This window comes from Lynx canadensis, chromosome B2, assembly GCF_007474595.2.
Source record: "Lynx canadensis isolate LIC74 chromosome B2, mLynCan4.pri.v2, whole genome shotgun sequence".
Taxonomy (NCBI): Eukaryota; Metazoa; Chordata; class Mammalia; order Carnivora; family Felidae; genus Lynx; species Lynx canadensis.
In genome coordinates this window covers 98337607-98365162 of record NC_044307.1, presented here as the reverse complement: position 1 = coordinate 98365162, position 27556 = coordinate 98337607, and the positions used below count along the sequence as shown (strand labels likewise).

Here is a 27556-nt window from a genome sequence, read left to right as displayed (position 1 = left end):
CATATAAAACATTCCTCTTAAAAGTAAAATCTAAAGTAATGAGATTTTTTTTAAGTATAAAAATGTGAACAGTAAAAAGTTTCTCAATAATAAAACTCATGAATTAGATTATGTGTCTCAATTTTCTTTTAAATATTGCATTATAGGGTTCTTTCTAGATTTCCTTGTTTATAGAAAATGTGATGAGACAGACTTCAACTGCCACATTTGCTTATAGAAATAAAACATGGTCATTAGGAAACATTTATTCTCTTTAGAAAAATATCCATCACAATATCATTACAGTGTATAAAGTATTTGCAAAGTTCTTTGGTTACTTAAGGACCAGAGGCTTTAATTCAGTTACATTTAATATTTTTATTTAGAGATATTATAAAAGGTAAGATAATGCTGGCCAGACTGTTGGAATTTCAACATTCAAAATGAGAGCTTTCCTTTCCTATAGTCAATACCTCAAATGAGTAAAATGGCTAAAATGTAGAAAATGAGTTATAAAATTAGCTATTTTCATAGTCTTCCCTAATTACCAAGTTGCTGGGAAAGGTGCATAAAAATGATAAGAGTTGACAGCCATGATTATGACTAAGTGGTTAAAAAAATAAAATAATTTTAAATACACTCAATGTTTATAGCAGCTTTATTCATAAAAGCTAAAAACTTCAGCTTTATTTATAATGGCCAAAAACTGGAAGCAATCCAAGTGTCCATCACTAGGTGAGTGGATAAACAGACTGTGGCATTTCTGTACAAAGAAATACTACTTAGCAATAAAAAGGATAAACTATTCATACAACAGAATAGATGAATCTCAAAATAATTATGCAGAGTAAGAGGCCAGGCATTAAAAAAAAAGGGTACATACTGTTTGATTCCATTTATACAAAACTCTAGAAAAAGCACGTTAAAACTACAATAACAAAAAGCAAATGAGTGGTTGCCTAGAGAAGGGGCAAGGAGGATGACAGCGACACCCGGGACAGATGAAAAAAGGGAGAGAGCAAAGTTTTGAGTGTGATGGAAATGTTCATTATATTGGCTTTGGTGATGATTTCACAGATGTATACACATGCCAATATTTTATAAATTGTATTCTTTAAATATGTACCAATTATTGTATATTATACCTTAATAAGTTCTTCTAAAATTTATTGGGAAAAATACCAAAGGGAATACTGAAGAACACAATGTTATAGAATTAACACTAAGATAGCACACTAATGAAAGTCTATCTATGTTAAGGTAACCTTTTGGAATTACAGAATAACATCTTTGTTATGGACACATAAGGCTCTGAGTTGTAACTTAACAAGCGTGCACCCTTTAGTGGGTCCATGACAATGTACCCACTTGTAAAGTAGGATGTAAAGCCCCACTTATAGTAGTCTTGATTAAAAGTTTCCACTCATCAGCAAAATCAAATAATAATACCTGTAAGTCTTCAAGAGTTAATTTTTCAAAGGGTTAACTTTTTTAAAAATCTGTGTTTATAAAGATATACAATTCAAACTTTATGCTCTGAAAAGTATTTTCTAAACAGAATTCTAAACAAAATTCATTTGGCTTGAAAACCTTTAGGTTTTTATAGGACACTTAAGTGAAAAAGAGCTGTACTCATTAAATTGAAGAGTTTTTTGCAATTCAAATATTATGCTAAGTATCAATGCAACAGATCCATCTCCTGAAATGTTATTTAGCTACCAATTTTTTCATACTAGTTGTTTAATATTATTTTTCCCAAAGATTTTATGATACATTTATATCAACATTTGTCATTGTTTACTAAATACTGTTTAAAAATTCACCAGAAGTTCTTGCCTACGATTTTTTAACGACCTCTAAACACAGTTAAGTGAGCACTTGGTCATATAAGAGAGTATACTGGAATTATGGCACATTCATTTTTTGAGAATGGTTATAAGGACCTCTACATTCTCCACAGTGAATAACTATAATAATACTTACAGATGAAACAGATGCAAAGAGGATTTTTAAAGTAATTACAAGGATCTAATGTACACGGATATACAGATATTTTCCTTAAAAATCCAAACATCGCAGAAGAGGTTATATACAAACCTAATGGTAACCATATATCAAAAACCACAAATAAATATGTAAAGAATAAAGAGAAAGAAATCCAAACATATCACTAAACAATTCAGCAAAACATGAAAAAAATGGCAAGGATCAGAGAAAATCTTTACAAACAACCACAAAACAAATAATAAAATGACAATAAATATATATCTAGCAATAATTACTTTGAATGTAAATGGTCTTAGTGCCTCAATCAAAAGACACAGGGTGAAAGAATGGACAAAAAAAAATAAGACCCATCTATATGTTGCCTACATGAGACCCATTTCAAACCAAAAGACACTTGCAGATTAAAAGTAAGGGGACAGAGAAACATCTAGCATGCAAATAGTTATCAAAAGAAAACCAGAGTAAAAATGCTTACATTAGACAAAATAGACTTTAAAACAAAGAGTGTAACAGGAGACATAGAACACCATATACTAACCAAGGGGACGATCCAACAAGACCTAACAATTGTAAATATCTATGTGCCCAACATACAAGGACCCAAATACATAAAACAGTTAATAATAAACATAATTACAGTAACAAGCATAAAAGAATTAATCAATAATAATACAATATAATAATTAATAGATAATAATAATAATACAATAATACTTAACACTCTACTTACATCAATAGATCATCTACACAAAAAAATCAACAAGGAAATGATGGCTTTGAATGACACACTGGACCAAGTGAATTTAACAGATATAATCAGAACATTCCATCTGAAAACAGAATACACATTCTAGTCAAGTGCACATGGAACATTCCCCAGAATAGATCTCATTTTAGTTCATAAAATAAGCCTCAACAAATTCAAGAAGACTGAAATCATACCATGAATCTTTTCTGACCACAAGGCTATAAAAGTAGAAGTTAGACACAGGAAAAAATCTGGAAAGACTATAAATACAAGGAGGTTAAATAGCATGCTACTAAACAATGAATGGGTCAACAAGGAAATCAAAGAAAAATTTAAACAGTACATGGAAACAAATGAAAATGAAAACACAATGGTCCAAAATCTTTGGGATGCAGCAAAACCAGTCATTAGAGTGAAGTTTACAGCAACACAGGCCTACATCAAGAGAAGAAGAATCTGAAATAAACAACCTAAGCTTGCAACTAAAGGAGCTATAAAGAGAACAGCAAACAAAATCTAAAACCAGGAGAAGGAAGGTAATAATAAAGATTAGAGCAGAAATAAATGATATGGAACTAAAAACAATATAACAGAACAGATCAATGAAACCAAAAAATCAGTAAAATGGACAAACCTCTAGCCAAATTTATCAAGAAAAAAAGAGAAAGGACTCAAATAAAATCACAAGCGAGTCAGAAGAAATAACAACCGGGCGCCTGGGTGGCGCAGTCGGTTAAGCGTCCGACTTCAGCCAGGTCACGATCTCGCGGTCCGGGAGTTCGAGCCCTGCGTCAGGCTCTGGGCTGATGGCTCGGAGCCTGGAGCCTGTTTCCGATTCTGTGTCTCCCTCTCTCTCTGCCCCTCCCCCGTTCATGCTCTGTCTCTCTCTGTCCCAAAAATAAATAAACATTGAAAAAAAAAAAAAAAAGAGTCTCTTATGCTTTGGGGCGCCTGGGTGGCGCAGTCGGTTAAGCGTCCGACTTCAGCCAGGTCACGATCTCGCGGTCCGGGAGTTCGAGCCCCGCGTCAGGCTCTGGGCTGATGGCCCAGAGCCTGGAGCCTGTTTCCGATTCTGTGTCTCCCTCTCTCTCTGCTCCTCCCCCGTTCATGCTCTGTCTCTCTCTGTCCCAAAAATAAATAAATGTTGAAAAAAAAAAAGAAGAAATAACAACCAACACCACAGAAATATAAACAATTATAAGAGAATATTATGAAAAACTATATGCCAACAAATTGGACAACCTAGGAGAAATGGATAAATTCTTAGAAGAGATAGAACATTTGAACAGACTTATAACCAGAAAAGAAATTCAATAAGTAATCAAAAACTCCCAACAAACAAAAAGTCCAGAACCAGAAGGTTTCACAGGTAAATTCTACCAAAAATGTAAACAGGAGTTAATACCTATAATTCTCAAACTATTCCAAAAACTAGAAAAGGAAAGAAACTTCCAAATTCATTCCATGAGACCAGCATTACCCTGATACCAAATCCAGTTAAAGACATCACAAAAAAAGAAAACTGCAAGCCAATGTATCTGATGAAAATAGATGTAAAAATCCTCAATAAAATACCAGCAAAACAAATTCAAGAATGCATTAAAAAATCATTCACCATGATCAAGTGGGATTTATTCCTAGGTTGCAGGAGTGGTTTAATATTTGCAAACCAATCACATCAATAAGAGAAAGGATAAGAACCATATGATCATTTCAATAGATGCAGAAAAAGCATTTGACAAAGTAGAACATCCATTCACGATAAAAACCTTCAATAAAATAGGTTCAAAGGGAACATGCCTCAACATAATAAAGGCCATATATGGAAAAAACCCAGAGCTATCATCATCCTCAATCAGAAAAAAACTAAGAGATTTTACCTGAAGATCTACAAGACAAGGATGTCCACTCTCACTACCTTTTAACAGAGTACTAGAAGTCCTAGCCACAGCAATCACACAAAAAACAAAAAGAAATAAAAGGCATCCAATTGGTAAGGAAGAAGTAAGGTTTTCATCATTTGCAGATGACATTATATAGAAAACCTGAAAGACCCCACCAAAAAAATGCTGGAACCGATAAATAAATTCAGTAAGGTCGCAGGATGCAAAATCAATACACAGAAATCTGTTGCATTTACACACACAAATAATGAGGCAGAAGAGAAATTAAGAAAACAATCCCATTTACAAATATACCAAAAACAGTAAGATACATACCTAGGAATAAACCCAACCAAGGAGGTGAAAAACCTGTACTCTGAAAACTATGAAACATTGATGAAAGAAATTGAAATGACACAAAGAAATGGAAAAACATTCCATACTTACAAATTGGCACAACAAATATTGTTAAAATGTCTATACTACCCAAAGTGATCTACACATTTAATGCAATCCCTATCAAAATACCACCAATATTTTTCACAGAACTGAAACAAACAATTCCAAAATTTGCATGGAACCACAAAAGACCCCAAATACGCAAAGAAATCTTGAAAAAGAAAAGAAAAGCTACAGGTATCACAATTCCAGACTTCAAGTTATATTACAAAGCTGTAGTAATCAAAACAGTATGGTACTGGCAAAAATACACATAAATAGAAGACAATGGAAAACCCAGAAAGAAACCCACAACTATATGGTCAATTAATCTTCAATAAAGCAGGAAAGAATATCCAGTGGGAAAAAGACAGTCTCTTCAACAAATGGTGCTGGGAAACCTGGACAGCAACATGCAAAAGAATGAAATTGGACTACTTTCTTACACCATTTACACAAAAAATTCAAAATGGATTAAAGACCTAAATGTGAGACATGAAACTATAAAAATTGTAGCAAAGAACACAGCAGTAACTTCTTTGACATCAGCTGTATCAACTTTTTTTCTAGATATGCCTCCTGAGACAAGGGAAACAAAAGCAAAAATAAACTATTGGGACTCCATCAAAATGAAAAGCTTCTGCACAACAAAGAAAACAATCAACAAAACTAAAAGATAACCTAAGGAATGGGAGAAGATATTTGCAAATGACACATCTGATAAAGGGTTAGTATCCAAAATCTATAAAGAACATATACAACTCAACACCCCCCCAAAAAATAATTCAATTAAAAAACGGGCAGAAGACACAAATAGACATTTATCCACAGAAGACATTCAGATGGCCAACAGACACATGAAAAGATATGCACCATCACTTACCATCAGGGAAATGCAAATCAAAAGTACAGTGAGATAGCACCTCACATCTGTCAGAATGGCTAAAATCAACAACACAAGAAACAACAGGTGTTGGCTAGGATGTGGAAAAAAAGGAACCCTCATGCACTGTTTGAGGGAATGCAAACTGGTGCAACCACTGTGGCAAACAGTATGGAGGTTCCACCAAAAGTTAAAAATAGAACTACCCTCCAAACCAGAAATCACACTACTGGATATTTACTGAAAGAATACAAAAACATTAATTCAAAGGGATACATGCTCCCCTGTATTTATAGCAGCATTATTTACAATTAATTGATGAATAGATAAAGAAGATGTGGCATATACACACAATGGAGTATTATGTAGCCATAAAAAAGAATGAAGTCTTGCCATTTGCAATCACATGAATGGAGCTGGTGAGTACAATGCTAAGTGAAATAAGTCAGAGAAAGACAAATACCATGGTTTTAGACAAATGTGGAATTTAAGAAACAAAACAAACAAGCAAATGGAAAAAAAGAGACAGACAAATCAAGAAACAGACTCTTAATTACAAACTGATGGTTACCAGCAGGGAGGTGGTGAAGGATGGGCTAAGTAGGTGATGGGGATTAAGGAGTGCACTTGCCATGATGAGCACTGGGTGATGTATGTAAGTATTATATTGCTATATTGTATACTTGAAACTAATATAACACTGTACGTTAATGAACTGGAATTAAAATAAAAACTTAAAAAAGAATTCCAAGTGTCAAAAGTAACAGGGTATAATGCTTATTTATATAAGTACATATCTGTTGAGAGTAAGAAAACTTTTAGGACAGATAATTAAAAGGAGTGTTCCTATAAATTAACACAAAAAAAAGTGCATGGCTTTATGGAACCAATCTGATTTATCCTTCCAGGAGATTCTTATTTTAGTATAGATTAAAAGAAAATGGTCCCTTTAGACCATTTAAGAAGCAAGTACTATGTAGCTTTAAAAAAAAACAAACAACTAATTGGAGATGCAATAGTTACTAACTGCATTGATAATACAGCTAATTAAATGTTCCCATTGGATGGCATATTATCATTTTATATTCAACATACATTCATGAATTCCTACTATATAGCTATGCTGAAATGAGTGCTAAAGACAAAAGATAAATGAAATAAATAAATAAACTAGGATTTACAGAATACTTACTAGGAATCAGGCAATTCGATTGGCAATGTATGCAAATCACAGTAACACAACAAAGCAGGTATTTCTGCCTCCCTTTTACAGATAAAGAAACTGATACTGAGAGTTTCAGGTAATTTGTTGAATTTCCTGCCAGTGATTGGCATACCTAGGAGTCAAGGTCTTTAATGATGCTAAAACTTGTGGACTTTTTCAGAACCATGTTGTGACCCGTTCAGCTTACCACAGCTGACAGACACAACCAGACCATAACCATGATTCAAGGTGAAAAGGGACAGAAGGTATAAACATAATACACAGAGCACAAAGCTATTCAGTTTATCATGGTTCAAAGACAGCTTTACAGAGATAAGAGTGGCACTACACCACCCTGGAAAAGTGAGCAATGCCACCAAGCAGCAAGGAAGTAAGGGTATATCCATAATATTTAGGTCTTTGATTTTATTAGTATTCTTTTTATCCCCCCTGTTTTTTCTTCTTCTGTTCATTTTTTCCTGACATTTTCAGATTATTTGAATTTATTTTTTTTTAATTTTTTTTTTTAACATTTTTATTTATTTTTGAGACAGGGAGAGACAGAGCATGAACAGGGGAGGGTCAGAGAGAGGGAGACACAGAATCCGAAACAGGCTCCAGGCTCTGAGCCGTCAGCACAGAGCCCGACGCGGGGCTTGAACTCACGGACTGTGAGATCATGACCTGAGCCGAAGTCGGCCGCTTAACCGACTGAGCCACCCAGGTGCCCCTGAATTTATTTTTAAATTCCTTTTTCATCTGACTACTGGGCTTTATTTTTGTTGTTGTTCCATGGGCTATAATATATATCCTTAACTTTTCATACTCTACTTAGAATCAATATCGTATCACCTCACAAAAGAGTGTAGAAAACTTACATCAATATAAGTACCTCCAAACTCCCCACTTTATGGGATGGGTATCATAGACATCATATCTACATATAATAATAAGCCCTAGAAGATAATATTATAATTGCATGAAAACCAATTATTTCTATTTTTTAAAAATTAAGAAGAAAAGCTAGTTATATTTACCACAATATTTACAATTTCTGATGCTCTTCATTTCTTCTTAAGGATCCAAGTGTCCATCCATTATCATTTACTTTCTACCTGAAAAACTTCTTTTAGAATATCTTATAGTTCAGGCCCAATGGTGATGAATTCTTCTTTTTTTTTTTTTATCAGAACGTCTTTATTTTGTCTTTATTCCTTTTTTCAATTGAACTATAGTTGACACACCATGTTATATTACTTCAGGTGTGCAACACAGTGATTTTACAAGTCTAAACATCACGCTATGCTCACCACAAGTGTAACTACCATCTGTTACCTATAACACGATTACAATACTATTGACTATATTCTCTATGCCATAGCTTTCATTCCCATGACTTATTCATTCTATAACTGGAAGCCTATACCTCTTACTCCCCTTCACCCATTTTGCCCATCCTCCCTTCTGGCAACGACCAGTTTGTTCTCTGTATTTATGTTTTTTTCTGTTTTCTTTTTTAGATTCCACATACAAGTGGAATCACAAGATATTTTTCTTTTTCTGTCTGACTTTTTCACTTAGCATAACACCCTCTAGGTCCATTCATGTTGTTGCTAATGGCAAGATCTTGGTTTTTTTATGGCTGAGTAGTATTCCATTGTGTGTGTGTGTTTGTGTGTGTGTGTGTGTGTGTGTGTGTGTGTGTGTGTGTGTATATATATACACCAAATCTTCTTTATCCATTCTTCTATCAATGGGCACTTAGGATACTTAGGCTGCTTCCATATCTTGGCTATTGTAAATATTGCTGCAATGAACATCAGGGTGCATATAATTTTGCAAGTAAGTGTTTTCATTTTCTTTCACTAAATACCCAGGAGTGAAATTACTGGATCATATGCTATTTTTATTTTTAATTTTTTGAGATACCTCCATATTGTTTTCCACAGTAGCTATGCCAATATACATTCTCACCAACAGGGCACAAAGGTTGCAATTACTCACCAACACTTGCTATTTCTTGTCTTCTTGACACTAGCCATTCTGACAAGCGTAAGATGATATCTCGTTGTGGTTTTGATTTGCATTTCACTGATGATTAGTGATATTGAACATACTTTCATGTGTCTATTGACTATCTGGATGTCTTCCTTGGAAAAATGTCTATCAGCCCTCTGCCCATTTTTTAATTGGATTATTCGGAATTTTGGTGTTCAGTTTCTTATGTTCTTTATAGATTTTGGATATTGACCCCTTATTGGATATATCATTTGCAAATACCTTCTCCTATTGATTTCTCATTCTGTTGATGGTTTCCTTTGCTGTACAGAAACTTTTTTATCATGGTGTAGACAATAATTTGTCTTTATTCTTGAAGGAAATTTTTGTTTCATAAACAACTCTAGGTTGATGGGTTTTTTCCCCTAGCATAAAGACGTAGTTCCATGGTTGCTGGCCTCCATAGTTCCTAATGGAAGTCATCAGAAGCTAATCATTGTTCCCCTGTATTTAATATGCTATTTTTCTCTGGATGCTTCTAGATTGTTTTACATTAGGTTTTTAGCAGTTTGACTACAATATGTCTAGCAGTGTTTTCTTGTATTTCCTCCGCTTCAATTTCACTGAGTTTCTTGAATCTGTAGATTTTTGTCTCCCACAGATTAGGAAATTTGCGATCATTATCTTCAAAAGTTTTTCTGCCTCATTCTTTCTTCTTGCCTTCTGGGATTCCAATTAGAACTACGTTCTAAAGCTTGTTATGGTTCTAAAAATTCTTAAAGCTCTATTTCTTTTCTTCTATCACTTGGTCTCCATTCTTCACATTGGATAATTTCAAGTTCTCTGACTCTCTGCTCAGTTATTTCCATCTGCTATTAAGCTCATCAAGTGAATTTTTATGTAAGATACTGTCTTTTTTAATTCTAAATTTTAAACTTAGAACTTTTTTATGATTTCTACTTTTCTGCTGAGATTTCCTATCTCTTCATTCATTATGAACATATCTTCTTTAACTCATTTCTCTAACAATTATTATTATAATTGTTACTTTAAAGTCTATTGGGGTTGGTCTGTGTTGATTGTTTTCTCTCTTGGGTCATACTTTACTCATTCTTCACTTTGAGATTGTGTTCTGGGCCTTGTGGATTCTGTTTCATTCTCTGAAGACTGTCAATATTTTTGTTTTAGCAAGAAATTACCTTAGATGGACTCGAACTACAAACAGAAATCTCAGTTCAGGACCCTACCTTTAGTTAGGAAGTTTGTGATCTACTTTGCAAATGTATGGTTCAGAGATCAGAGACTTGGGCAGGATTTATACACAGAACTTAGAGCTACAGCCATCTAGTTCATTCTGGGATTCACTTCTCATTTCTCTGCAGTAATGCTAGCCCCAAACTCTGCATCTGGTTCTTCAGGCCAGAAAAACTGTAGGTTTTCTATCAGAATTTCAGTCATTCAGCACAGTACTAACTTTACCTGCCCTAAAGGTGACAACCATTAAGAAAGATATTCTCTCCAATTTTGGACCTACTTCTAAGTCTTATCTGCCCTATCATTTTTTCACTCTCTAAGACCTTCAGATAGTTGTGTCATATATTTTATTCAGAATTTATTATTATTGTCTGCAAGAAGGCCATTTGGCTAGAAGCTTAGGGCTTTGAGCTAGGAACTCAGCCATATCAGTTTTAGTTTTTAATAGATAAATGTATCCCATTGATATTTCCTGTTGACATGCTTGATCTTGTTTCATGCTCTATGCATACTTATTTTCTGTTTCTTCTGCTTTCTAGTTTTTGCTCTAAGAAATATTTTTTCTTTTACCTTATTTATACTTATTTGAAAAGTATACCTTAAATTCTAAAATACTTGACTGTATATTTCCCCAGTGGTAAGTACCACAAATTATGATACTGTCACTCAGAATCAGTAAACTCTCTCTCCAAGGGGAAGAAAATTTACAAATATCTAAGCAAGCAGTAACTACAAACATTTATTTACACTCAATTCATTGGTATCATCAATTTTCTTATTTCAAACATTTCTTTTTGAGAAACATTAAGACCTCTTTCCTCCAGGGCACGCACTTACTTTTTTTTTCTTTATCATTTTATTCTCTTTATTCTATTTCTGCATACTTCTTAAACATTAGTGATTTCATTTTCTGATTTCTGAGTAAATAGGTTTTCAATTCAATCTGTCTTCTCTCCACTTAGATCTTCTATATTATACAGTCTATATTTTCCTGATTTTTAAAGAATATAAAACAGAAATTTCCTAATATTTACTTCTCTCTTTTCTACTTATTGTTCCCATATTATGGTATTTTCTTTTTACATGACCTTGAAAAAGGAGTGGTATGACTAATCTCAGAAAATCCCTATAATCAACATATGTGTTTTTTCCTTGGTTCCCTTCCCTATCCTCCCAGTTGTTCTTATACTCTTTCTGTCTCTACTGTAGTTCAACGTTAAAAAGGGATAGGTGGCATCCTTCCTTTGTTCATACTTGTAGCAGAAATACCAATGTCCCAACTAAGCATAATAATGACTTTTGAACAGATATACACGTTTTTGGTATCATATTAAGAAACTAGAGGAGGGCCCAAGATGGAGGAACCGCATGGAAGGATTTTTTTTTTTGCGTGTCTCATCCCTGAAATACAGCCAGATCAACACTAAACCATCCTACACACCTAGAAAACTGATCTGAGGATTAACACAACAATCTGCACAACCTGAACCAGAGAACTCAGCAGGTACACAGCATGGAGAGGTGAATGGGGGGAGAAAGGCACAGAGGGCAGGGAGCTGTTTTTGCTTGTGGAGAGAGGACAGAGATGGGGGAAGAATACAGAGGGCATCCCCTCCGCCTGAAATCAGCTGGAGAGAAAAGAAAGAGTACACAAGGGACAGAATACACAAGGGACAGAACAAAAAAAGGGAAAAAGGAGAAAGGAGAGGATTTAAATTCCATTAAGACTCTATAAACAGGGGGAGCACAGAGTCTGAAACTCCGCAGCTCAATACCTGGCAGTGCTCTGGTGGGAAGGGCAAATCCCCAGGAGCAGAGAGCAAGATCCTCAGGGTCCTTAGGATACATGGGAAGAGGCAGTTCCCCTGTTGGGAGGACTTTTGGTAGAGGCTGTGCCGCCTCCCCATAGCCAAAGGTCCCAGTGGATCCCGGAGAACATCCACATTCACTGGTGCTGGAACAAGGATGTTGGGAGGAAGCCTGTGCTAGATGTGTGTTGTTATTTTCATAATCCCTAAAACACTGCTGCTACATGATTGCATGAACTTTTTCTGGGGCAGGATGGCACCCAGCTGCAGTCTCTGGGCATCAGTAGCAGCATGGTCTCCCGAACATTCCTAGAAGCAGGCCAGCATTGCTCATTGAGACCCTCCCCCAGAAGGTCTGAGTGGGTCAAAACCACAGTCCCTCAGAAGTGAGGGGTTGGGAAACACAGCCGCATATGACATAAAACTCAGGAGGGAGGTGCCACCTGGCAACCTGATGGCTTGGTCACAGACAGTGTAAAAGCAGGGAGTGGACAAAAGCCAGAGACAAAGGTGGGGTGTGCAACTGCTGGTCGGGGAGGACACAGTTCCAACACTAGAGACTGGATAGCTGAGTGACCCGATGTTCACCCTTCCCACACATGTGCATACACACATACAAGCACCACAACAATCCATCCCAGTAAGCTAAGCAACGCCATCTAGTGGAGAACGGAGCCCTTACACTAAGCCCCGCCCAGCTGGACCAACCTCGCTCTCCAGGAACAACACAAGTCTCTCCGCCTGCTTAGTTTACAGACTATAAAGTGCCTCATAGTTCAACTTCTAGGGGAAACCAAGGTAATTTCAATCATACCTCACTCTGTTTGCTGGTCCATCTATTCAATTTTTTTTTCTTTTCTATTTCTTGAATATAGAATGAGAAAAAAATTTATTTTTATTTTCCATTTCTATTAAAAATATTTTTCTTTACATTTTTCCTACATTTTTTACTTTTTTGTAAATTTTTCAAATTCTATTTTTTTACTTCCATCTTTCATTTTATTCTATTTCATTGTATTCGTTTTTTCAAACTTTCAACCATTTTCTTTCTTTTCTTTTCTTATCATTCCCTTTTTTCTCTATCAAGCTCCTTTCAACAACCAGACCAGAACACACCTAGGATCTAGCATCCTTTATTTGACTTTTTTGTGTTGTTTTTAATTTTTTAATTTTAAGGGTCTTTTTACCTTATTAATTCCTTTTCTTCAAAATGATGAAATGAAGGAATTCACCCCAAAAGAAAGAACAGGAAGAAATGACAGTCAGGCACTTAATCAACACAGATACAAGCAAGATGTCTGAACAGAATTTAGAATCACAATAATAAGAATACTAGCTGGGGTTGAAAACAGATTAGAATCCCTTTCTGCAGAGATAAAAGCTAGTCAGGATGAAAAAAAAAATGCTGTAACTGAGGTGCAATGTCAAATGGATGCCACAGCGGCAAGGATGGATGAGGCAGAGCAGCAAATCAGCGATACAGAGGACAAACTTAATGGAGAACAATGAAGCAGAAAAAAAGAGGGAGACTAGCACAAAAGAGCATGATTTAAGAATTAGAGCAATCAGTGACTCATTAAAAAGGAACAACATCAGAATCATAGGGGTCCCAGGAGATGATGAGAGAGAAAAAGGGGTAGAAGAGTTATGTAAGCAAATCATAGCAGAAAACTTTCCTAACCTGGGGAAAGACACAGATCTCAAAATACAGGAAGCACAGAGGACTCCCATTAGATTCAACAAAAACCAATCATCAACAAGGTATATCATAGTCAAATTCACAAAATACTCAGGCTAAGAAAGAATCATGAAAGCAGCAAGGGAGAAAAAAGTCCTTAACCTACAAGGGAAGACAGATTAGGTGTGCAGCAGACCTATCCACAGAAACTTGGCAGGCCAGAAAGGAGTGGCAGGATATATTCAATGTGCTGAATCAGAAAAATATGCAGCCAAGAATTCTTTATCCAGCAAGGCTATCATTCAACATAGAAGAAGAGATAAAAAGTTTCCCAGACAAACAAAAATTAAAGGAATTTGTGACCACTAAATCAGCTCTGCAAGAAATTTTAAGGGGGACTCTCTGAAGGGAGAAAAAACGAGGGAAAAAAAAAAAGACCAAAAGCAACAAAGACAAGAAAGGACCAGAGAACACCACCAGAAACTCCAAATCTACAGGCAACATAATGGCAATAAATTCATATCTTTCCGTACTCACTCTACATGTCAATGGACTAAATGCTCCAATCAAAAGACTTAGGGTAACAGAATGGATAATAAAACAAGATCTGTCTATATGCTGTTTACAAGAGACCCACTTTAGACCTAAAGACACCTTCAGATTGAAAATAAGTGGATGGAGAACCATCTGTCATCCTAATGGTCGCCAAAAGAGTAGCCATAGTTATATCAGACAATCTAGATTTTAAAATAAAGACTACAACAAGAGATGAAGAAGGGCATTATATCATAACTAAGGGGTCAATCCACCAAGAAGATCTAACAATTGTGAACATTTATGCTCCAAATGTGGAAGAACACAAATATATAAATCAATTAATCACAAACATAAAGAAACTCTTTGATAATAATACCATATAGCAAGGGACTTCAACACCCCACTTACCACAATGGACAGATAATCTAAACAGAATATCAACAAGGAAACAATGGCTTTGAATGACACACTGGATCAGATGGTCTTAACAGACATATTCAGAATATTTCATCCTAAAGCAGAATACTCATTCTTCACCAGTGCACATGGAACATTCTCCAGAATAGATTACTTACTGGGACATAAATCAGCCCTCAACAAGTAGAAAAAAGATCAAGATCATACCACACATTTTCAGACCACAACGCTATGGAACTCTAAATCAACCACAAGAAAAAATGTGGAAAGATAACAAATACTTGGAGACTAAAGACCATCCTACTAAAGAATGAATGGGCTAACCAAGAAGTTAAAGAAGAAATTAAAAAGTTCATGGAAGCCAAAGAAAATGATAACACCACAGCTCAAAACCTCAGGGATGCAGCAAAGGCGGTCATAAGAAAGAAATATACAGCATCCAGGCCATCCTAAAGAAGGAAGAAAGGTCAAAGATACACAACCTAACTTTACACCTTTTTGTTTGTTTGTTTATTCATTTTTGAGAGAGACAGACACAGAATGCGAGTGTGTTAGGGAAACCAGAAGCTGGTTCTTTGAAAGAAATAACAAAATTGATAAACCTGTAGACAGACTGATCAAAAAGAAAAAGGAAAGGACCCAAATAAATAAAATCAAGAATGAAAGAGGAGAGATCACAACCAACAGAGCAGAAAGAAAAACAATAATGAGAGAATATGAGCAATTATACGCCAATAAAATGGGCAATCTGAAAGACATGGACAAATCCTAGAAACATATAAACTACCAAAACTGAAACAGGAAGAAATAGAAAACTTGAACAGACCCATAACCAGTAAAGAAATCAAATTAGTAATCAAAAATCTCCCAAAACACAGGAGTCCAGGGCCAGATGGCTTTCCAGAGGAATTCTGCCAAACATTTAAGGAAGAGTTAACACCTATTCTCTTGGAGGTGTTCCAAAAAATAGAAATGGAAGGAAAACTTCCAAACTCTTTCTATGAAGCCAGCATTACCTTGATTCCAAAACCAGACAGAGACCCCACTAAAAAAGAGAACTAAAGACCAATTTCCCTGATGAACATGAACGCAAAAATCCTCAACAAGATACTAGCCAACTAGATCCAATAATACATTAAAAAAATTATTCACCATGACCAACTGGGATTTATACCTGGGATGCAGGGCTAGTTCCATATCCACAAAACAATCAATGTGATACATCACATCAATAAAAGAAAGGACAGGAACCACATGATAGATGCAGAGAAAGCATTTGACAAAATACAGCATCGTTTCTTGATAAAAACCCTCAAGAAAGTAGGGATAGAAGGATCATACCTCAAGATCATAAAAGCCATATACGAAGGACCCACCACTAATATCATCCTCAATGGGGAAAAACTGAGAGCTTTCCCCTTAAGGTCAGAAACAAGACAGGGATGTCCACTCTCACCACTGTTATTCAACATAGTATTGGAAGTCTTAGCCTCAGCAATCAGACCACACAAAGAAATAAAAGGGATCCAAATCCACCAGGAGTCAGTCAAACTTTCACTCTTCACAGATGACATGATACTCTATATGAAAAACCCAAAGGGATTCCACAAAAGAACTGCTAGAACTTATCCATGAATTCAGCAAAGTCGCAGGATATAAAATAAATGCACAGAAATCGGTTGCATTCCTATACACCAATAATGAAGCAACAGAAAGAGAAATCAAGGAATTGATCCCATTTACAATAGCACAAAAAACCATAAAATGCCTAGGAATAAACCTAACCAAAGAGGTGAAAAACCTATACACTTCAAACTATAGAAGTTTATGAAAGAAATTGAAGAAGACACACATACAAAAAAAGGAAAAATATTCCATGCTCCTGGATAGGAAGAACAAATATTGTTAAAATGTCAACACTACACAAAGCAATCTACATATTCAATGCAATCCCTATCAAAATAACACCAGCATTCTCCACAGAGCTAGAACAAACAATTGTAAAATTTGTATGGAACCAGAAAAGACCCCAAATAACCAAAGCAATCTTGAAAAAGAAAACCAAAGCTAGAGGCATCACAGTCTTGGACTTCAAGATGTATTACAAAGCTGTAATCATCAAGATAGTATGGTACTAGCACAAAAACAGACACTCAGATCAATGGAACAGAATAGAGAACCCAGAAATGGACCCATAAATGTATGGCCAACTAATCTGACAAAGCAGGAAAGAATATCCAATGGAATAAAGACAGTCTCTTCAGCAAATGGTGCTGGGAAAACTGGACAGTGACATGCAGAAGAATGAACCTGGACCACTTTCTTACACCACACACAAAAATAAACTCAAAATGGATGAAAGACCTAAACATAAGACAGGAAGCCATCAAAATCCTCAAGGAGAAAGCTTGCAATAACCTCTTTGACCTCAGTCACAGCAACTTCTTACTAAACACATCTCCAGAGACAAGGGAAACCAAAGCAAAAATGAACTATTGGGACCTCATCAAAATAAAAAGCTTCTGCACGGCAAAGGAAACAATCAGCAAAACTAAAAGGCAACTGATGGAATGGGAGAAAATATTTGCAAATGACATATCAGACAAAGGGTTAATATCCAAAATCTATAGAGAACTTACCAAACTCAACACCCAAAAAACAAATAATTCAGTGAAGAAATGGGCAAAAGACATGAATAGACACCTCTCCCAAGAAGACATCCAGATGGCCAACCAACACATGAAAATATGCTCAGCATCACTCATCATCCAGGAAATACAAATCAAAACCACAATGAGATACCACCTCACACCTGACAGAATGGCTAACATTAACAACTCAGGCAACAACAGATGTTGGCGAGGATGCGGAGAAAGAGGATCTCTTTTGCACTGCTGGTGGGAATGCAAACTGGTGCAGCCACTCTGGAAAACAGGATGGAGTTTCCTCAAAAAATTAAAAATAGAACTACTCTACAACCTAGCAATTGCACTACTAGGTATTTATCCAAGGGATAGAGGTGTGCTGTTTGAAGGGACACATGCACCCCAATGTTTATAGCAGCACTATCGACAATAGCCAAAGTATGGAAAGAGCCCAAATGTCTTTTTTCCTTTTACCACTTTGTGTCTTACTGTCGAAGAAGCACAGCTGAGTTCAACTTACATATTTCCCCCATAAAAATGTATTCTCGTTTTTTGATTGAATAAGTTCTTAAATTTATTAATTTCACATTTTAATTAATGTAACCTACTTGTCTATTATCAATTTGTTGTTAGGCTCTCCATGCTCTTAAATATTTTTTTTTTCTCTACTAGAATATCATGTAATTAACGACATTCTATTTCAGAACGTAAAAATTGAGTAGCATATATATGAAATTTTAATTGTGCATTTTTGTTTTTGGCTCTTCTAATGACCTGGCAGCATAATCTTTGATAAGTAAACTATGTCTATTTGTATATGGGCCATATAAAGTATTTCCCTAAATGACAAAAATGATGAATAAACCATTTAATTGGGGTTTTATAAAAATAAGAAATTAAATAAAAACTATCTCTAGATACGTTTTATCTGAAAATTTTCTAGATATGTTTTATCTGAAAAATCTATAGATTTGATCCAAGATCCTCTCTCAAAAGCCTTAATCGGATTATCCTAGAAAGTATAAAACAGTAGCACTACAAATGTTGCACTACAACTGTTGCTTAAAATATACTAAAATATAGGGGCGCCTGGGTGGTTCAGTAGGTTAAGCGTCCGACTCTTGATATTAGCTCAGGTCATGATCTCACAGCTGTGAGTTTGAGCCCCATGCTGGGATCTGCACTGACAGCACAGAGCCTGCTTGGGATTATCTCTCTCCCTCTCTCGAAGTCCCTCCCCCACTCGCTCTGTCTCTTTCAAAACAGATAACTTAAAAAAATTAAAAATATAATATACTAAACATATTTTAAGCTTGCAAGAAGGTGGGAAAATCCCTACAGACCAGCAAAAAAAACAGGAGGCTAAAAGCTAAAGTACTAATCATGAACTGATGCTGGTTTGGGGTTTTAGCAACTACCTGGGGTATAAAGAGTGAGACCTTGGACCCAAGCAAGAGAGGAATTCAAATTTAGGACTAGAAAAAAGTAACATACAGGCAGTCACTCTTTGGTACCTTATTCCCTTCACTCCCCTCAAATACTACTTCCTTTTTTTCTCTTCTACACGATTTTTCTCTCTTAGGTTCCTAAATTCTGGTGTTACTTTCACTTGGCTATCAATTATTTTTCATTAAAATTATTAATTGCTTATTAAATGTTTCTGCTCATTTTCCATTAAAATTAGTTTGTCTATTAATTGACAAGTTATACGCTGTTAAAAAATTAGGGTATGATAGCAGTTTCCCTCAACAACAATAATCCCCATTCTTGTTCATGAAGTTTATGTTTTCACAACTAGAAATGGAGGGAATGAGATGAATGAAGTAGAAGAAAATTAAACAGAGATGCTAAAAAATTAATGAAGGGAAAAAATAGGTTTTTCTCCACTGAGCACTATCTTCAGGACCTTTAACCTCCAGACTTTTCTGTCTTTATTGAATGGCAGGCATCACCACCTAATTGTACAAGCCTAAAATTTTAAAACAATTTCTAAATCTTCCTTTACCTTTTCCTCAGTGACCACTCTATAACCAGGTACTATCCATTTTAATTCTGGAATATCTTTCAGATCTATCCTCTCCATATCCATTGGTATCACCATATATCAGAGTATCTGAAACTCAGAACTATAGACATTTTTGGTTAGATAATTCCTTGTTGTGAGGGGTAGCTCTGCACATTATAGGATATTTTGACAGAATTCTTGGCTTCCACCAAGAATACTACTAGAGGCCAATAGCAGCACTTATTGCCACCCTCCCTGGTTGTGACAACCAAAAATGTCCCGAACACTGCCAATATCCCCCTAGGTGACAATAACTGCCTTATGCCAAACTAACACCATTTCTTATCCAGTGTGCTGCAAGAGCCTCCTAACATGTCTTCACTGAGTCCACCGCATCACTGCACTCCACTCCGCAACCCATTCTCCACACTATACCCAGTGATAGTCCAACTCTGTTCTTATCAGTCCCTACTGAAAGTACTCCAATGTCTTCCCATTTCTCTTAGAATAAAATCCAAAATCCTTATTTTTATTTTATAAGGTCTGTCACTTCTCCAGATTCATGTTATATGTACTTCACTGCATCCTACTTTCCTTCCTTCACTGTACTCCAGCCACACTGGCTACCTTCCAATTCCTCAAACGGGTCATTCTCTCTCCAGCCATTGGGCTTTGCCTCAACCCTCTGATAAGAAGATTCTTCCCCCACCTCTTATAACACTCTAAGAATAAGTAGATGCTGTTTAAAATAATAATAATAATAATAATAATAATAATAATAACAACAACAACCTATCTGGAGGCTCTAGATGAAAAGCTGTGACCTAAAGAAAAAGTTGAATGCATTTTGATGGTTGGAAAAGAGGACACACTTTATCTAGGACAGGGTAGACAAAGATCAGTGATGACCAACAAGCAGAAATGATAGAGGATAATGTGTAAAGAGTCACAAAACCTAGGTTCTAACCTCTTTTCTGCCATTTCTTATCCATGTGATTTGTTTTTAATCTTAATTAACTTTTTTCATCTACAGTTCTATTAGTTTGAATACAAGTAACTACAACCATGACCAGGATACAAAACACCCAAAAAAATTATCTTATGTTTCCCCTTTGCAGTCAAACACCTTCCCACTGTAGCCTCTGGCAACCAGTGACCTATTTATTCTTTGTCCTATACTTTTATATTTTCCTGGTACATATGTATATGTCATCTTCTTTATAATAAAATATTAAGCCATTTATGATGATTGTCTGCCATGGCAAAAAAACCCAAAAACCAAAAAACAGTGTATGACAGTGTCCCTTCAATGGATGATATTTAGAAAAGGCTTTACGTTTGAGGCTAATGCCCAATTTTTGTAATTCCACATCTTGAACTTTCAGTCTTCTCTGGAAAAGTGGTTCCACTTTGGATTTCTGTATGCTACCTTGGTGGGCCTGTAACTTTGCTCACTCCTACAAAGCTTTGAGTTCCAGAATGCTCCTTAACCTTTCCCTGTGGCTGTCCTTCCTCAGTTTATCACTGCCAACTGAGCAGCAAACTGCAATCATCCTTTCGGCAGTCTTTACTGGTGCTGGTGGCAGGGGCAGTGTTCCAAGCTTGTTCTACCACCTTGCTATTTATAGCTTGTCACTGAATGTTTAAAGGCAATACTGATGACACATTTAAGTCACCAGTCAGCTAAAGGAGAGTCTTCACAGATGATCTAATATGAAAACACTCACTGCTGTGTCTCATAGCGTTATCACCCTAGTAAATCACAAGAATGCTGGGGTGCCTGGGTGGCTCAGTTGGTTGAGTGTCTGACTTCAGCTCAGGTCATGATCCCACAGCTCATGAGTTCAAGCCCCACGCCGGGCTCTGTGTTGACAGCTCAGAGCCTGGATCCTGCTTCAGATTCTGTGTCTCCCTCTCTCTCTGCCCCTAACCCACTCACATTCTGTCTCTGTCTCTCTCTAAAATAAGTAAACATTAAAAAAAAAAAAATTAAGGGGTACCTGGGTGGCTCATCGGTTAGGCGGCCGACTTCGGCTCAGGTCATGATCTCGCTGTCTGTGAGTTCAAGCCCTGCGTCGGGTTCTGTGCTGACAGCTCAGAGCCCGGAGCCTGTTTCAGATTCTGTGTCTCCCTCTCTCTCTCTGACCCTCCCCCACTCATGCTCTGTCTCTCTCTGTCTCAAAAATAAATAAACGTTAAAAAAAAAAAATTTTTTTTTAATTAAAAAAAAAGAATGCTATCTATAACAGTATTATAGATATTTTAATAAGTGCATCTGAATCATTCATAATTCTCTTAGAATATAATAGATGAGGTATAACTACAGTTGTTGGAATAACTGGATTTAATAGTATTAATTAACTGATGTCTCCCTAAAATAAGGCCTCTAATGGTATGCTATGAGGGTCTAAACTTGGTTACATTTTAATTAATGAATGGCTGAAGATATAGCAGCATGATTACCATTTTATAAACGTCATAGTTAGTAGGGATAGCTAAAACTAATCTGTTAGAACCACACTTCAGAAAGATACAAACATAAATCAAATATAATCAAACATAAATCATAAAATAGAACAATGCAGACAGACTAATAAGCTGAAATGTAATAGGAAGAAAAAGAAATCAACTACACAAACACAGAATGAGAGACACCTAGTTTGACAGCAGCTCACAAAGTAAGATCTAGGTAACAACAGATTATAAACTCAATATAAGTCATCCACATGACACGGCTTATTAAGGAAAAAACTCACACTATCACTATTACATTGCTCTTTTCAGATCCACCAATAAACTCCATGTTACTAATTCCAATGGTCAATTCTCAACCTCCCCTTCGCCTCCTAGCAGCATTTAACAAAAGTGGCCATCCATCCTTTTGTACCATTTTCCTTTTCTTCACTTGATACTCTGTTGGTTCTCCTCTTACCTCACTGGCTGCTCTGACCAGCTTCCTTTGGGACCAATGAACTCCCAAACTTTCATCTCCAATCTAAACTTTTCCATTAAAATCCAAACTCTGATATGCATCTGCCTCAGTACTTTCCCCTCCCTACCCAAATCTGCTTCTCCCATAGTCCTCTCCATCTCAGGAAACATCAACTTCATCCTTTTAATTGCTCAAGCCAAAACCTTTGAGTCATTCTTTATCCCTTTCTCTTTTTTTAATACCATATATTCATCCCATTAGTAAATCCTCTTGGCTCTGCTTACAAAATATAGCCAAATTCTGACTACTCTCACCACCCTCACTGCTCCATATCTCCCCTCGGGATTGCAGCAATGATATCATCAACGGTCTCCTTACTTCCAACTTTGAAATCTCATCCCCACAATCCATTCTCAGTATTGCAGCCAGGGATAACCTTTAAAAACATGCATTCATTCAACATTCACTCTAAGACTATTGAGATCAGCTAGGCACTGTTTTGGTTGTTCAGTATATACCCATGAACAGAAGAGGTAAAAGTCACTGCCTTCATGAACCCTTTGCATCCTGGAAGAGGATAGACAATAAACCACAAGGAAGAAAATAGAGGAGGAAAGGAGAAGCAAGGTAAGAAAAAAAGGGATGGGTTGTAGATTCAAATAGAAAGATAAGTCTACAGTTCTTTGGCAAAATAACTTTTGAGTAAAGACCTGAAAAAGGTAAGGAATTAGCCATGCAGGGAATTCCAGGTGGTAGAGCATTCCAGAGTAGAAAGATGTTAACATTAAGAATGCATTAGGGGCACCTGGGTGGCTCAGTCAGTTGAGCTTCTGACTTCAGCTCAGGTCATGATCTCGTGGTTCGTGAGTTCAAGCCCCACATCGGGCTCTGTGCTGACAGCTCAGAGCCTGGAGCCTGCTTCAGATTCTGTGTCTCCCTCTCTCTCTGCCCCTTGCCTGCTCACACTCTGTCTCTATCTCTCAAAAGTAAATAAACATTAAAAAAAAATTTTTTTTAAAGAAGGCATTAAATATTGGTTTTGGTTCCTCTGGCCTTCAACTGACCATATCATGGAAAGATAAAACATTTTAAACTTGTTTTTATCTAGATATTACTTGTATTTTAATCCTTAAATAATGTTCAAATAAGCCACAAGTGGTTTTTTAGGAATAAAATTAAGTATTAGAAACTACTTATGCAAGCGAGATTCAACTCTTTTTCTAAGACTCAATTAGGAGTTTTCTCTTTCATTTCATTGAGCTTCTTTTACAGCCCCTAAAAAGCAATTAGAAAGCCTTGTATTTTTGAAACAGAGAAACTGAAGAACTCCATAAAAATCTGCTTTTTGCTCCTTTTCCTGCTTCTGTTCTTTCTAGGACCCACACCCCACTTTACACAGTCCACAGAATGCAGACAGCTGTAATTCCTCCTTGTAAGGGGCAGGGAGTTAGTTAATGATTTCTTCAGTAGAGATTACATCTAAGGAAGGACCAGGTGAGAATGACCAATGAAGCTGTCATATGAATATTCCAGACCACCCCAGCACTAGACATCTCAATGCCAAGGCCCGCTGGCTCCAAGGACTAACACCTGGGCCCTTATCTCTGTTCTAATCAGTTCTTGGATGCCCGAAAGGACACATACAGCAGACCATAATCCTTAATAAAACCCCCAAGCCCCGAACCAAGACAAGACTCATGCTCCTTTCCTTCCCAAGTCTCCCAGATGCTCCATCTGCATCTGCTCCCTCTGTATCTTCAGTAAACCCTGTTCTCACTTTCTGGTGTTTTGTATTTGATTTCTATCCTGTGCAAAGTCAAGGATCCTCTTGGCTGGTCCTGCAAGGCCCCCTCTGGGTCCTCAAACCTAGCCTTCCTGCTGGCATCATTTTTTTTCCTTAATGTTTATTTATTTATTTTTGAGAGAAAGAGATAGAGAGTGCACAGAAAGAGGGAGAGAGAGAATCGCAAGCAGGTTCCACATGGGGGCTTGTGCCCGACATGGGGCTCAAACTGTGAGATCATGACCTGAGCCAAAATCAAGGGTCTAAGCATCGGATGCTTAACTGACTGACCCACCCAGGCACCTCCCGGCATTATTTTTTGATACAAATATATGATATATCTAATACTCAGAGAAAAACAGCAAGTGCATCAAACACAGGGGATCACATGGGTTTAACTTGCGAAGAATATAAACATTTTTCAGACACAAATACCAACTGATTTTTTAGATTGTCTGTTATAAAATGAATGATAAGCAAAGTCATCAGATTCTACTAACACAATAAAATGAGTATAAAATTATGGATTTTTCAAAGCTTGTTATTTTCCACCTAATTGGATGAGACTAGCACAATGTTTGTTTTTACCTTCCGGTGGCCTGTTGGATGTTGCCACAACGACGACCCCATTTTTGAACAGATTTTCAAAAAGCTGTTTCAGAATCATGGCATCAGCAATGTCAGTGACCTATGGACAACAACACATTTGTTTTATTTTATACTCACTTCTGCTCTAACAAATTTGCTAATGGCTCATCTATTCTTTTTTTTTTTTTTTTTAAGGATGGAAGTGAATTCCAAGAGAAAAATTCTAATTATCACCATGAAGAAAAGAGCAGATAATTAAAACCATAAAAGAGTGTGTAGTAGTCTTTTAAACTTGACTCTTTTTTGCAAGCCTATCATTTCTACCCAAATTATCAAATGGTTCTGTGTTAACTTCTTTTATAAACTACAGGTGGAAAGCATAGATAATTGTCCTAAACATTTAGGAAGTCTAATTAATTAGAGCTAACATGACCAAATCCCTCCTCCAGCTCCCATCACAGACCCCATCCACCGCCCCCTTCCCACCAAAAAAAAAAAAAAAAGAAGAGAGAGAGAAAGAAAAAAGAAAAAAAAGAATAATAAACAGCTGATTGAGATTTCTAATACCTTTCTGGCAAAGGTCCCTGAAAAGGTGACTTTAAATGGTCATGGGACTTTAGAAATAAGGACAAATAGCCAGTGAGACATAATCAGCTGCTGTTGAAAATAGAATGATATGACATAGATACTATTGTGCAATTGTTGCACAAAACAATTCAACAGATGGCCCATCACAAAAATAAGCAATTTCATTGTTCTTTTTAAGTGCCTTCTATTACTGTCCATGAATAATCAAAAGGCACTGCAGTCACTTCCAGCACAGCCAGCCTCTGCTAACCTTCGCAAACACAAATATTCCTTCTATTAAAAAGGAAAAAAATAAAAACCTCACAAGAATGGTTAATACAGTGCTTTAAAAAATTCCTTCTGACAAAAGCAGAAATGCATAATATAGATAAAACTGTTCCACCTAAGTTAGAGATACATAGAGCTACCTTTTCTAAAATTATTTTTTAAAATCCACAATTAACAAGTAAGCTTAATAACTTTTTAAAAAGCTTTTTAAAATCACAAAGAAATACAGAAATTAAGGAGGGAAGGCAGTTGAGTTCAAAAACAAATGTACAGTGAAGGTAGATATTAATCATTGTTACCTTCCCTTATAAATATAATAAAATGGGTTTTAGATACTTCTTAAGTAAAGCTATTTTGATTTTTCTTTAATGGCATTTTAGATAATAAAATTTGTTTTATATTCACAAAATAAATCACACAATAAATATCACATTCTTATTTTTAAACCATGTTAGAGCATAGGAACTGGGGGAATTCTTTCAAATTAGATCAAAATACTGAAAGTTACCAACTAACTGACAACAACCACCTGGGCTACACAGGGCTCCATCTCTTTTCTCTTTTCAGGTGATTATCTTACACAAACGTTACATTATTTCCTTCCCACCTGAACAAAAACAAAAACAAACCAGAAAATGGGGCTGTGCCCACAGATCTTTTTTTGCTGTCTCAAGCTCTAACTTTAAAACATTAGCTAAAAAACTACTGGACACTCCTTAAATTAAAAGACTTCAGGAACTTACAAAGTGGTGACTAAAATGAAAAGTAGTATTTAATTATTTAAGAAGAAAGTGATATTATTAAATTTGGAGCTTAGGTTCACTGTCAAATTTTGCTTCCGCAAAAATACTCACAGAGAAGGCCCCTTTGAAATGCTTAAACACCAGTGGCATTTCTGATGAGAGAACAAACAAGCTTGCAAATTTCAGAAGCAAGTGCACTTTTAAATTAGATTCCCAATACACTGACTTTTAAAAAGAATGATATCAATTAAAAGTTACCAATTTTAGAAAATAAAAATTGTCCTTTGACTATCTCACTAATGTTGTTGAAAAAAATTAAAAACAGCTTTTGTGCGCTAAGGTTCAGAAGAGTGAAGAGACATTTAGCTTATAACATACTGCAAAGATTTAAATTGGAAGTTGAAGAAAGCAAACTATTAAAGACTCGTGGTTGAATTATCATTTGTTGTTTTTGTATTACAAAATGTTTTTGCTCTATCAGAGTAAATTAACTTGGAGAAGCTATGGCTAATTAATAAAGCAGGAGTCACTTGGTGTAGCCGGGTGCCAATGTATACTCTTTTGATCTTGTCCCCGCACTTGTTCAGCTTTGCTGGGGAACAGTAATTTTACAGTATAAGTGAACAGAAGACAATTGGCCACACATTCTTGGAGAGCGGGCTTTTTTAGCACCCAGCATTTCATTACCACCAGGAACAAAAGAGAAGGCTACAGATTACCAATAAGGGTAGTCTGCTAATACAGAGAGGGGAGACATTTCATTAGCATTAAAGAGAAAAGATTTTTTATGACCTAGAGTTGCTTTCCATTATGACTCACTTAAGGAAAAAAGGAAAAAAAAGAAAATCTAATGGTTAATTTACATATGTAAGTGCTCGAGTCTCAGTCACCCACTGATTGGTACAGTGCCATGTAATGAGTGACAAACATAAGCATGCATTATCAGTAATTAGTATTAGCACAAAAATAAGCACCTATTTTTTATTAGCAGTTTTTAATAGCTTTTCTGTTTTACAAAAACGGTCAAAACTATTTTTTAAATGATATTGATAGCTTACAGAGGAGAATTTTGCATGATATTCTGCTCATCAGAATTCTTTTTTGTTTTGTTTTGTTTTTAAGACCATATTAGTAAAACATCCATCCAGTGTCCCTGAAAGGGACAGGAGGA

General features: G+C 36.1%; 1 protein-coding gene across 2 annotated transcripts in view; it reads right to left on the bottom strand.

Annotated features, from left to right (window-relative positions):
- AFG1L (AFG1 like ATPase) overlaps nucleotides 1-27556 on the bottom strand; it is a 200771-nt gene that overhangs the window by 95799 nt on the left and 77416 nt on the right. For both annotated transcript variants that reach the window (XM_030316082.1, XM_032593233.1), the window contains exon 7: nucleotides 24788-24887. In XM_030316082.1, coding sequence (XP_030171942.1) covers nucleotides 24788-24887 — 100 coding nt within the window. The remainder of the gene's footprint in view (nucleotides 1-24787; nucleotides 24888-27556) is intronic.